The sequence below is a fragment of the Lepidothrix coronata genome, unplaced genomic scaffold, assembly GCF_001604755.1.
Source record: "Lepidothrix coronata isolate B3197 unplaced genomic scaffold, Lepidothrix_coronata-1.0 Scaffold5, whole genome shotgun sequence".
Lineage (NCBI taxonomy): Eukaryota > Metazoa > Chordata > Aves > Passeriformes > Pipridae > Lepidothrix > Lepidothrix coronata.
In genome coordinates, this window is record NW_016690185.1 from 1,942,760 (window position 1) to 1,956,368 (window position 13,609).

At 40.0% G+C, this 13,609-nt stretch overlaps 1 protein-coding gene across 1 annotated transcript in view; it reads left to right on the forward strand.

Annotated features, from left to right (window-relative positions):
- The window catches only part of CDC40 (cell division cycle 40), a 38,582-nt gene extending 29,698 nt beyond the window's left edge, over positions 1-8,884 (forward strand). The window contains exons 11-15 of the mRNA XM_017830315.1: positions 297-412; positions 498-631; positions 5,110-5,186; positions 6,955-7,099; positions 7,962-8,884. Of these exons, the coding sequence (XP_017685804.1) occupies positions 297-412; positions 498-631; positions 5,110-5,186; positions 6,955-7,099; positions 7,962-8,139 (650 nt within the window). The 3' untranslated portion in view covers positions 8,140-8,884. The remainder of the gene's footprint in view (positions 1-296; positions 413-497; positions 632-5,109; positions 5,187-6,954; positions 7,100-7,961) is intronic.
- The last annotated feature ends 4,725 nt before the right edge of the window (positions 8,885-13,609 follow it).

Sequence of the window (13,609 nt, forward strand, 5' to 3'; positions counted from 1 at the left end):
CATCTTCTTGATATGTCCTGGTGACATCCAGGTTACTGAGCAGTCATATTGTTTCAAAAGCTGTAGTAAACTTACAGAACAGTTTGTATGTGCACATGTTTATGCCGGCGTATGCGTACAAATGGGAAAGAAGGTCTAATCAAAGAGCAGAGCAAATTCTACCCTCTAATCTTCTCAAGGACTTTAAACCAAGTATTTTCTACTGTTAGTAAAGTATTTTTTATCAATATCTGCAAACAACCAATCAGCCCATAGAACTTCCAACGTGATGCACTATGAATGGCTTTCTGTTGCAGGGCAATGTATTTCAAGATTCACAAACAGGAAGGTTCCTTACTGTGTCAAGTTCAATCCTGATGAAGATAAACAAAATCTCTTTGTTGCAGGAATGTCAGATAAGAAAATTGTGCAGGTATTTATTACTGAGTATTTATTTCTTTAAAAGTTCTGGTATTTAGTAAAAAAACAAATTCTTATTCTGACTCTTTTACTTGCAGTGGGATATTCGAAGTGGTGAGATTGTGCAAGAATACGATAGGCATTTGGGAGCTGTCAACACCATTGTGTTTGTGGATGAAAATAGAAGGTTTGTGAGTACATCTGATGACAAGAGTTTAAGAGTCTGGGAATGGTAAGTTTAAAATTTTCAATTTTAACTTCAAGTATATGATGAGCAAACTGAGAATAGAGTTTATTTTTAAAGGTATACATAGCACATAGACCGCTGGAGTGTACTGAGTTCTAGCTAACTGAGGAAGAGCATTAAAACCCTGTTATAACTAATGCTTGAGACACTTCATAGATTTCCTCTTCCCCAAAGAAAACATAAGACAACTGTATCAGCCTGAGGCATGCTGCACTCTATTAGTGGTCTCTGCTCTCTCTCCTTTCCCCAAGGGTGTATTAGTCATTAAATTAACCTTTTAAAGAAATGTTCGCTTTGTTACAGTTAATGTGTGCTGGTTTTGAATGCTTTGAACTTGGATGTGCATAGTATTATATATATTTCGCCCATGTTTGAAATAACTAGTTTAGTGTAGATTCATTTCTGGTTTTCTGGTAATTTGGGTGTTTTTGGCAGTCAGTGATACTCACAGTATGAATACAATAGATGACAGAAAGGTGAGAGTCTGTCCAAGAAAAAAATATTTTAAATGACTTCCAGTTTTTAACATTTGACCTGGGGAGAAAACAGATCTCTCCTATCTGAAATGTTTTCCACAAGGTTCTGGGTACTAGGATTTTCAATTTTGGACGTTTAAGATTTCTCTAGGATTTGAAATTTCATTTTGAAATAATCACTCCCATATCTTTAGGTATTCATTTCCTTTTGGTGTTCACACATACAAAGCTGTTGCATAATACAAACGCTAGTTCAACAGCTCTGTGACTAATCAGTTCCTTCCCAGCTTTTTTTTTTTTTTTTCAATTTAGACAAGAGACTCCAATCTGTGGTATTGGAATGTTACCCAAGCAGGCAGCTAAATCCTCAGCATGTCTGTGATCAGCTACTATCATTGCCAGTAGCAGCAGTGGGAATGACCAAAGTCTGGGAACTCAGGCTTAGGCTAGACATAAAATGCTGTCACCATATGCCACTCCGAGAGAGCCTCTGTTCAGTACTTCATAAGCAGACCCATGCATTTACTGAGCTCCTTAAAGAAAAATCTTTACAATACCATGTCTGCTAAGGAATGTCTTCTCTCTGGTGAGTGGGAGGATGATCTTGCTTGCACAAATCTGCTATTTCCTTAAGATTGGATTGCCCTTGTTTTGTGAGCTTTGTGTTGATGGCTGAAATAAATAGTGAAGTGGGTGGATTTAGTCACTCTGTGGGGAAGAGCAGGAAAGGCAAAAAGATTCTGGCATGGGAACATTGCAACCTAATTGTTCCAGTAGCAGAAGTTTTGTTCTTCTGAAGAAAAAAATATGTACTGAGCTTGTTGTACACTGAAGAAAGAGCTCCCTTGTTGAAATAATAGGGAACTCAACTGTAGGCAGTATTCTGTAATGCAGTTGTTGGAGATTTTTGTTTTATAAAGAGTAAATGTAATGCCATCTTTCTGGGCATGACTTGAAAACCTTTCCTCACAACCTGCCATGTTCTATGTTAATTGGTCTGTAGGCATATTTCTATAATTTCAAGATCCAGATTTTTTAAATGCCTTAAAACTAAGTTAATACATTCACTAAGAAAGCTTTTGGAGCTTGAAAACTTCCATGGCAAATTCTTTCTCAAATCCTTTTTTCCTAAGTTCATAAGGAAAATTATTTGCTACTTTGGGTGATTTGGTTACTGCACTTATTGGCACTTTTCTTCATATGTTCTTCAGCACAATATTTCTTCAGTATCCTACAGAAACAAAGTGGAAGTAATTATGACCTGAGTATGGCCTTAAAAGCAAGTAATTAAAAGCTGGTCTAATTGCTTGGTTTTAATTGTCTAGAGGAATTTTGTAGTGTGTTTTATAAACACTTTGACTTGGCCAGAGCTGGTAATGGGATGGTATGTCTGACTTCATCACAGTGAGGAGTTCATCCCATGCATAGATTTCACTGTGCTGTGCACTGAATTGCAGTTAGTTGGTTGCCTAAAGTTCAGACTGCAAGTATAGCATGGACTCTTGCAGATTAAATGGTTTATTCAGGAATATTAATAGGAGTACTTGAAGATTTTTCTAGTTTTGCATTTCATGTGATTAGATATTAAAGTTGGCGTGGATATGTGTGTATGGATTCTGTGTTCTCTCTTCTAGAAATGCAGTGTTATTTGTCTTTGCTTCATGTGTGTCTGATCCTACTCGGATAAACAGTGAAATGATTTTGGTAGTTGACTTTGGAGGCTTTTATTTTCTTTTACCTCCAAGTCAGTCAGCAAAGCAAGAACTGTACAGTGGTAACAGCTATTGTGCTGACAGGCTTGGAGGCTTGTCACCTCTATAAAGCTATGCCCCTCAGCAGGCCTCTTCTGTCCATCATTCCTGGTAAAGATACTGTAGTCTCCTGAGAGAGCTCTTCATGAGGTGTAGGTCCCAAAACTGGATTGGCTTAGACCTGGGGATTTCGGTTGGTTTGTTTTTCTTTCTTCTTTTATTAAAAAGATTTTTCTCTATCTTGCTTAAGGAAGAAGTTGTATCAGAACCCCCGAATATAACACTTCTGCATCTTGGCTCGCAGATACCACTTTTGGTATTTAAAACTTATCAGCCTTTGAAATGCTATGAAGTGGGGAAAGGACTTGAAAGTATTTAAATTTTAAAAATTCACCAAACAGTATATCACATGAGATTTGAGGTCGGACAACCATGATAACATTTGTCTTGATAATTTTTTTAACAGTTTTTTTAAGAGAGCAGGCTGATAATACTTACTTAGCAATTTGGAAGTAAATGTGAAACATAAATGTATCTCTTTATTCTGCCTAATTGTTTAATGCAGCATATCCTGCAGCTGTCCTAAGTGTGTCTGGTAGGTATCAGAATAAAGCAGAGCTGGTGTGGAGAAGAAAGGCAGAGCAACCTTTGCTGCATTTAAATTTCTGGCTGCAGTACAATTCAGCATTAGAGATGCATCTTCTGTGATGAAACTTTGCTTAATAGGGCTTCCAGTGGGATTGGTTTTACCTGGCATTGAGGACTTCAGATGATTGGTGGTCTGCAGAAGTTTTGGATGGTGGGAGGTGATCAGGACCTGGCCTTAACTGCAGCAATAACCTTGTGTCCTGTTGCAATTGGGGTTTGAAACCGTTTGGGTAGGATGTGGCATGTGGCACTTCCTGTGGTGGTGTGTTGATCAGCCCAAGAGATTATGTGAACTTTTTGTTACTTCTTTACATGTTTGCTGCCCAACAGTAGTCTTAGGTCTGCCTGTTTGGAAGCCAGTTATCCCTGGCCTAAAGCACATGCTTTTATCCATGGATTGTATTAAGTGGTTTGCCCTTCTTATGCTGAGGGATTGCCCTTCTTATGCTGAGAGATTGCCCTTCTTATGCTGAGGGGTAAATGATTTTAACGTTTAACACACAGGAGCATTTGTGTCACTTCTTGACAGCAGAGCAGCTTCTCACCCTGCTGCCCACGTTCATGTTTAATGCAAGATGATAGGAAAGAACTTACTCCACAATAAAACAGGATTGTAATTACCTTGCTAGTGTCAACCGTGTTGCCATTCAGCAAGGCTCAGGCAGCTCATAGGAGGCAGCCACCCACACTCTCTGCTCCCTTCTGCTGTGTGAGTTAGACAATGAAGTCATAAACATCCCCTTTGTATTAATTAATGTTGCTACAGAACATTTTGCATGTGTTTTCTGCTGAATGCATTAATCGAATCTATTTTCTACTGGAGGTTTCTTTTGCTTAATGAGAAAGCCATGTGCATGCCTTCTCTCTTCGCCAGTCTTCTAGTGTAGGATATGAGGAATACTGTGAATATGCACAAACCGTTAGTAATTCAATTTATATAGTAAAAACCAAATGACAGTTCTGCAGAGCAAGGATTAGACTGTACTTGTTCTTTCCCTAGGCCTTTGTACAGGACAGTGTCTGTTCTTAACATACATGCGATTGAGCCCAGGGAGTTCACCATTCAGTTCAGCTGTGAACGTTTGGAATTGGTTGGCATCCCATTTGGGGAGATCAGGAGGAAAAGGGCATTGTCAGAGAGATGAGAGAGACTCCTGTTTTCTTTTCCTTTGAAAAAAGAGGGGGGGAAAAAAAGGCAGAAATATTCTAGTTAAAACAAAAGTCAGTAAAATATTCTAGTAAGATATGTGCGTACATATAGCAGTATTCCTGCTACTTATGTAAGAATTCTGTACAAGCTGCAATTATAATGGAGGCAATAAAGGATCACGGTGTTAACAATTGGAATTATGATTATGCATTTGACTCTGGGTCATTTGATGGGGTTAAATTCACGTTATCAGAGGTTATGGTGTGGCTGGAGCTCTCTAGGTGGACATCCGTAGTATTTTTGATCTTTTGCATATTCTTCCTTTGGACACCACGATATGTTCTCTAGGGTTCAGTCACTAAGTAAATCAGCTGACTTGAGGCAGCTCTTTGGATGTTCTCCATGTCTTCATAAAGCACATACTTTTTCCTTTTGCAGGGACATTCCTGTAGACTTCAAGTACATTGCTGAACCAAGCATGCATTCCATGCCAGCTGTGACTTTGTCTCCAAATGGTAGGTTAACACTTTACTGCCTTCTTAGGCCTAATTTACTAAGGCATGTCTTACTGATTATATCTCTGTAGTGTTATTGTGTTGCATCCCCCTGTCACCCTACACTACCCCCCTTGCCAGTCACTCTGTGCAGTTATTCCAAGGTTGGACTGCATCTAGTTTTGATTTAAAAGTCTTAAGAAGAACACATATGTCAAAATGAGTGTTTATATCAGGGTAACTATCCATTTAAAATTAGATCTTCATCCAGACAGGGCAAAAGGACTCTTCCCTTTCATACAGCTATCATGTGCTCTTTGCTGTATTTGAAATATTAAGAGAAAGAATGGTGGGAACTGACAATAGTGGCAAAGTACTAAGCAAGTTCAGTAGTCCTTGTGGTGCCACTGTTAAAGCAGAAACTGATGTTGTACGTGATCCTGTTCCTTTCTGTTCTGAATATAGGCCAAATAACTCTTGCATAAAAGAAACCCCAAATTATCTCAGTGTTTCTTAATGTTAATGTTTCACTGGTTTATGTTCTTCAACTAGAATCATACTGAGGGAGGAGAAAGGTTTAGGGGCTCAAGTAATCACTGAAAAGCCTTCTAACAGGCAGTTATTTGTTTTGTCCAAATTTAAATAGCTTCAGTGTCACCATTATTAAAGTGTTGCCAGATTTGCAGTTAACAGTCCCATTATGCTGAGTAGTGGTTGATCAGCTTGTTGCACATCTGACGTTTTCAGCCAGCTATCAGCATCAAATTGTATTTGCTTTGCAGTGTAAATGTTTTATTCTTAACAAACAGAGTGGGTTCCTAATATTAAAAGGAAGATTCTGGAGAAAGAGGTAGCTGCATTTGAAAATGTTAGCTTCCTCAGCTGGCCTTTTTCAACCCATTTTTGAAATTGCACAACTTACTCTACTCTAATTTCTTCTAAGCAATGCAGGAAACAAACCTTTTTAAAAGTGGAAGAGGAGAATAATATGCTTGGGGTACACATGTCATTTTTTTCTTTGGGAGGCTGAAGAAAATCCTCAGATTCCAAACTAGTAGCAGGAAGAGTGATCAGATGTATAGTCAAGTCAGCACATTTTATGTTGTCATTGTTCGGGTAAAACACCATAAAGGCAGTGACAATATGCAGAATTAAGGACAGAAGTCTCTATTCTAGGGTGTTCTGTAGCATATCATCTTCATTGGATTCTCAGGCAGGAGTTAATGCACTGCCAAGATGGAAAATGAGATAGAGTTAAGATTAGAAAAGCCTCCATGTTTACTTTTACTGAAATATCTTTATTAATTGCATTCTATTAAAGCAGTGAATACTAAATAGTTGCAAAAATGTAAGTATTTTCAAACTCCTTAGTCTACCTTAAACTTGTTTTTTCCATAAAGAAAATAAGAGATGACTGTCTTAGAGTACCCACAAAACAGGTGATGAAATAAATTGCAGCTAGATGGGGGTTTTCCCCCTGATCTGAGCTACCTGAGTGTATGCACCAGCAACCTTACTCTGTAGCTTAAAAGCTTAAGAGTATGTCAGCAGGACTGGTGCAGCACATCGTTGTAACAGCCAGAGCTTTGCTGGAGTCCTGAGTGCATTTTGTAGGAATAGGGATCCCAAATCTTGTCAAATGTAAGATTCTGACTCTTGGCAGTTGCAATATCAGCTGCTACATAATGATTGTGCAAGAAAAATTATAAAAATCTCTTAAAACATTCTAGTTAAGTCTCTTTATTCAGATGCAGCACCCTTATATCACCTTTTCTTATTGCATTTATAGGGAAGTGGTTGGCTTGCCAGTCAATGGATAATCAAATTCTGATTTTTGGAGCTCAGAACAGATTCAGATTAAACAAAAAGAAAATTTTCAAAGGTCACATGGTAGCTGGCTACGCTTGTCAAGTGGATTTTTCACCTGATATGAGGTAAGTTTTCCTGGAAATGAACTTCGTCTTAAAACTTGCAGGTACTGACACTAAATTTCTTTTTGAATCCTCTGCAACATTCATGTATGCACAGCCATGCTATTAGCTCAGCCTCAGAGTTCCCTAGCCAAGCGGTAGAACAGAAAGTTTACTCTTAGCATATGATAGGACTAAGTTATGCTTGGGGATTGCTCTGAAAAACATTTAGAAAACAGTCTGTGTAGTCCAGATCCCCTATTCCCCGAAGATGACTGTTAAACCATCCAGAGACTCCCCTTGTTTTGCCTCATCCTGGCACAGCACAGGAGGCTTCCATGTCTGACTCACATCTGGCTCCTTTTGCACGTGGTCTGCAGCACAGGGTCTGTTCCCACAACATTCTCTGGAGTACCTGTTTTCCCAGTTTCTAGGTCTGGTGTAGGTATCCTCATTAGTTGTTGAGACAACCATCTCTTTCTTCCTGTTGACTTAGTAATATGTCCATACATTTACTACCATATGCACGTAAGACATCAGTTACTATAAAAACTGGAGAATAACCTCAGCAAAACTGGTGGAAAAAGTGTGTATAAATTTTAGAGGAACTTCTGGCACTTTCTCTTTTGCTGATGTATTCTCTTTGGTTCCAGTAACACAGTGTATGGTGTAATTGCATTGCTTAGCACATTTACCTCACAGTTGATGAATCACCTTCTGCAGGACTTGTGCGCTCTAGAGCGCAGCATGAATGCTAATTTTTTGGTAGGTTTGTTTGTCAGACAGGAAGCTCACTGGGGGAAGCTCCTTTCTGTTGCTCAGTGTAATAGTGTTATAATACAAGCTGTCTTCACACGTGATACAACTTTTAATTCTGTTAATATAGCTATGTGATATCTGGAGATGCAGATGGAAAACTAAACATCTGGGACTGGAAGACGACAAAACTCTACAGCAGATTAAAAGCACATGATAAAGTCTGTATTGGTGCAGTGTGGCATCCACACGAAACATCTAAAGTCATCACATGCGGCTGGGATGGTCTTATTAAACTGTGGGACTAAAGATGAGGCTACAAAGACCTAAAGATGCAAGTCCTGCACCCATCTGAGATTAGAATGAATTCTGCTGTAAGGATGGGTAGATGTGTGTAATACTGCAGTTCTCAGCTTGCTGTATATATGCACTAAAATCCAAGAAATCTTCAGAAGACTCAACTGAAAGGATATAGTTCTAAATATGGCATCTGGGTATGAGGAGCTGAGGTCATCTGAGGCATGCAGAATCACATGTTACTTTGTCCTGTCACTGCTTGTGAAAAACACTTTGTAAAATAAAATAATTTTAAGAAAAACTATTTTTGTGGGTCTGGCTGTCAAGAGATGTGGAGAGTCAAAGGAGAAAACCAGCAGTTGTTAACTTTCTTCCAAAAAAAGAAACCTTTGGTACCTACTTCAAGAGCTGGAAAAGATGTGTTTCTTTACCTGGTTTTAGGTGGCATTTTGTTGTCACCAAAATACTTCTGCCTTTATAAAGCACAAACCCACTTACTGAGATTTGTTAATTCAGAGTAGAAATTAAGAACTAATTGGAAGCTATCACTTGTCAGATAAATTCTGTCAACTGAAGACTGCATTCATACATAGTCTTAGTTTCTGTCTGTAGAATCATGATGATGACTGACTTTCACCTTTGCCAGTAGTCTTCACTTTCAAGATTTTGCTTGTAATGGTTGGGTGCTATGTGTTTGGGTTTTGTTTCCCATATGTTGTTTTGTTCCAGTAAGCATGACATATTAGAAAAAAAAGAGTGAATGTCTCTTGTTCAGTTTGGAATAGCTTGTATTATAAGCCCCCTGAAGGTTTTGACGATTTAATGTATATACATGTCACACTTTTTCTCTTAAAAGAACTTATTTTTAATAAATCTTTTTATAAAAAGTCTGCTTGTTTTTATGCAATTTTTCCATCTTGCAGTGTCCATATAAAATATTTCCTACCATTTGGTATTTTAATTTGCAGTTGTACCAGATAAACTCATTCTCTAGCAGTGTTCATTCAAAACTAATGCAAGTTGGTAACAGGAGAAAAAAATATTTTCAGTTCCTAGTCTCCTCTCTTTTTGAGCTCATAATGGAAGTAAAAACATGTAGCAAATCTTATCCCATTGATCAGTCTTTTAATTACAATTTTGAATTATATTATATTGTTTACTGTAAATCCAATCACTGTTCATCTATTATCAACAATAGCAAAGGAGTAATTGTCTTAATTGACAGCAGGATAGAAGCTGAAGCAAAGAATCCCAGATGGTCTAGACAGAAGGAAATGGATTGGGTTTTTTGTGGGTTTTGGGTTATTTCACTGGTTACAAGACAATTCTGGTCTTTCATAGAGTACTTACACAAGGTAGGCCCTTGTGAGTGAACATGGAGCTTAGGCATTTTTAGACCAACTCTAAAGCTGAGCTCGAGAGTTGTTCCACTGTCAGTTTGTGCTGGTGTGTAACTGCAACAAGTTTACATGTTTCTGTTTACTTTCCCATCTCAGTAGCCTAGTGTGCCTGAGAAACTCCACACGCTGTTTTCACAAGCAGTGTATGGGTGGTAACTGGGCCTTGCCCAGCCTTGCACCCGTGTACTGAGATAGGAAATGGTGGAGCCTGGAGAGAGAGGAAAGAGCTGGTCCAACATGTCCCGATGACTGATCTCCTTTGCAGGGAGAGAAGAGGCTGTTCCCGTTTCTCTGTTCTTCAGGATGTGGGTGGGAAAGAGCTGCTGCTGTCTCACAGAGGGTGAATTTCCAACAGGGTGCTTTTTATAGGGAAGGTTTGATTCATGAGCTGGGAGTAGAGCTCTGGTGTATGCTGTCCCCCAGGTGCTGCTTCAAGAAAGGGGGCTGAAGTAGTTTGGGTAGATACAGTGTGCCCTGACCATTAACTGGTTATATGTACAGGGAAACAGGGGTGAGAGGAGGAATAGAGCAAATAGAGAAACTTTTCACAGGAACACATATTAGCTTTCACATCAGAAACACCTTTCCCAAATGCCTTAAAAATATTTAAATCATAATACACAAAGTGCTTGGCTCTGTCACTGGTGCTGTGTTTTTCCGTGTGTCACCTTCCAGCAGAACATGAGATATATATTTAAAAATATGTATATGCAAAGTATAAAAATAAGTGTATAAACTTGTAGTAATATACTGGGTGTTGTCTTTGGAGGAAAAAAAAAAAGAAATGTTTCAATCAATTCTGTTGGAGTTGATGAACTGGGATTAAATGTTTGCAGCAAGGCCAGAATCAGAATTCCCCTAGAAACTTTCAGATAAAATCCTTTGTCCCTCACAGTTGGTCACTTCGTTAATCTTTTGTGGAATTTCTCACATCTGCATTGAAGCCTGCAGGGGGAATTTTTATGAGGATAATTCCCTCTTGTCAGCTTGAGAGTTGCAAACTGCAAAGCTCGTGTTGTCAGCTAGTTTGCCGTACACAGGGATAGATGGTGTGTGTCAGTGTGGTGCGAGTCTAGACTTGACTTTCCAGCAGCCACATGGGAAGAGATTTCTTTCTGGGCTAATCAGCTCAAATCATGTCCTTCTCTTCCCCACTTCATGTTTCACCAGAAATTGCTTTAAGTGTTGGTCAGAGCAAGTCTAGTCTGAGACTCCCCAGGCTGAACCTGGCCCTTGAGCAGACAGAGCTAGGGAAAAGGCAGCGTTGGGAGAAAAGGAAAGCATGCATTTCGAGTTCCCCCAATTTATTCTCCTCTGACATTAGATGAAGAATGCAATATAGTGATTCAAGCCGAAAAGAACATCTTGGGAGGGCTGCAGACAAGTGTGTTGCACTGCTAGGAAGGAATACAGGCAAGCTGGAGTGCAGGGCTGCTGTCGCAGCATCATGGTTTTGTTCCCCTGGGTCACGCATCTGTAACTTTCAGAAATGACTTGCCAATATGTTGCTACTTTTATTAATACTGATTACATTTACGGTGGAAGTCTTACAGATCAGGCAACTATCTCCATCGTTCTTAGAGTTCTGCCTGGGAAACTTGATAGTTCTTTTGGCCTTTAGCCAGCTTTTTTCTTGGACTTTTTTCACATATGAGAGGGGGAAATGTCCCACATATCCCGTGCATCTTGCTGGTAAAGAGGCTGGCTGTCTTGAAGCAGATGGTCTTGGCATCTGTCTTGCTCAGAGTTTATAATTGTCCCCAGTAAGATGGGGCTGCTCAGTCTTTGCCCTCATTATGAACAAACATCAAAATTACTGTACATCCAGAAAAGTCCAAGATTGTCTTGTAAAAAGCCGATTTTTAGCAGCAAGCAGATGTTCAATATGCCATTTAACACTGTGGTCTTTAACGGCTGATTTAAACAGGGAGCCTTGCAGCTCTGACAGCCCAGTAACATGATGTACTTTCCTTCTTTCTACCAGCTGGTTATTACAAAATCCTGCTCCCGTTTGCTAGGAAGACTCCATATGACAAGCAGGCTGCACGAGGGGGAACACGCGGAGAGTGGAGGAGGGAGGGGAGTTTTGCTTGGAAGACTGTGTGAACAGCTGAACCCATACGCCAGAAAAAATCAGTTGCCAGGGAGGTTGTTCCTCTGGAGACTACTTAAGGACTTGTTACTGTAGGTTGACTTCACTAGCATACACTCAAAATTTACATCTCATATTTTGCAGTAAAATATGTCTTTCCTGTTAGGCTAGCTGGTAAGCAAAACAGTCACCACGGCCGTCTTGCAGCACTCAGAGAAAACTGCTTGTGGCAGGGCTATGTTTACAGAAACTGCTTGCAGAGTCTAAAGCTTTCAGAAACAAGTTGCAATACTTTCAACGGGCCATGGACCTGTAAATTCACCAGGCACACCAGAAGTTTGACCTCAGACCTGTTCGTTGTCTTGTATGACAGAATATTTAAAACATGTTATGTGCTAAAGCACTGAGCCTTTCTGAGCCTCCTTTTGTCCTGCTGTGCTTCATGCCACTGGGAGACTGCTCAAATGCAAGTTACTGCAGATGTGCTGTGTTGGTCAATAGAGCGAGAGATTCTCATTAGGCTTTTGATCTTTTTGGTTAGTCTGAAGGATGTCAAGACTAACTGAGCCTACTTCTCTGGTTTAGGAAAGGAAGACAGCAACACAAATCCTCTAGGGAGTTGTTTTCAGTAATAGGAACTTCACGGAGCTTCAAGACCACTGACAGTTATCCAAACATAGTTCTGGCAGTGGAAATCTTTCTTTTCTCCCAGTGTACTTGCTCTGGAGTTGGTATCTTGCTCCTATTCCCCAGATATTGTGGAATAAGTCTTTTTTTTTTTTTTTGTGGAGTTTGAACTCTTGCAAAGCAATATTATAAAAAAAAAAATGCAAAAATGCCCTGTTCTAGAAGATCTGTAACCATTTATCTTCACACCGTAGCTTGCACCAGGCTAATTTCCACACACACCTGGGCCTTTGCTCACCCACAAGAATTGTTTATATTTTGCTTCGGCATCCCTATACAGTTTTGCTCCAACTCCTCTTCCTGTACTCTGTAAAACATTCTCCCTTTGAATATTCTTTGGAGTCAAAAAGGGAACTCTGAAATCATTTGTCAGGCCAGACATCTACAGGGAAAAGAGGGAAGGCCATTCCCTGAAGTTTTCAAAACCACATTGTGTTTTGTCAGAAGAGCTTCCCTGCTGCAAACTCCTTTCTCTGCCCTGCTGCTGACCCTTTGGGAGTACCGTGATGCAGCAGGCAAGTGGCTTTTGTTTGCTTTTTGTCATTATTCCTCCAATATTAAACAAGTGGAATTATATTATTGAATATTTCTTCGGATCCTGAATTCTCCTATTTCTTGGAGCAATTTTCCTTCCCTTCATAAAGAAGTAGTTAAAAGGCATTTCAGGGCCTCTACTGCCTGGCAAATCAGTTTGAGGGGTCAGTGTTGGGTCTGGTGAAGTCCTAGCCTCTGCATCTTGGCTGCTCCTGGCTGGTGTCCATGGAGAGACACAGGTCCTTCCAGGGCATGGTTGCTGCTGCTGCTGCCACCTTAGAGGTCTGACACAGGCAGACCGTCCCCTCCTCCCTGCAAGGGTGGTGGTACCCAAGGTGGTGGCTCCACTCGAGATATCTGAAGGTGGATGCAAGGGTGGGATTCACATTGTGTTCGATTCAAAAATGGAATTTCAAATATGGGGGCAGAAATACCAGCTGAGGCACAGAAGCATTTTCATTACTTGCGTTAAGTTCTGTACTGTGTATGGCAGTGCACTTCCTTTCAGGAAGCTGTTTAAAACCAAACATCTATGGTGGTAATCCACCAAAAAGAGCTGGGATGTTCCAGTGGTATTCACATTTGAGTCATCATTTCTAGGCAGCAGAAAGCGGACTCCCATTTCCCCCTTGTGTAAGGTGCTGCCTTATCAGGGTAAGGGACGTAACACGAGCTGTCTGCAAAGATCTCTTTGGGAACTAGGTGAAACTCTTTACATCAGGCAGGTCAAACTGTGCCTTGAACAGAGACTTCTATTTAAGGGAAGAG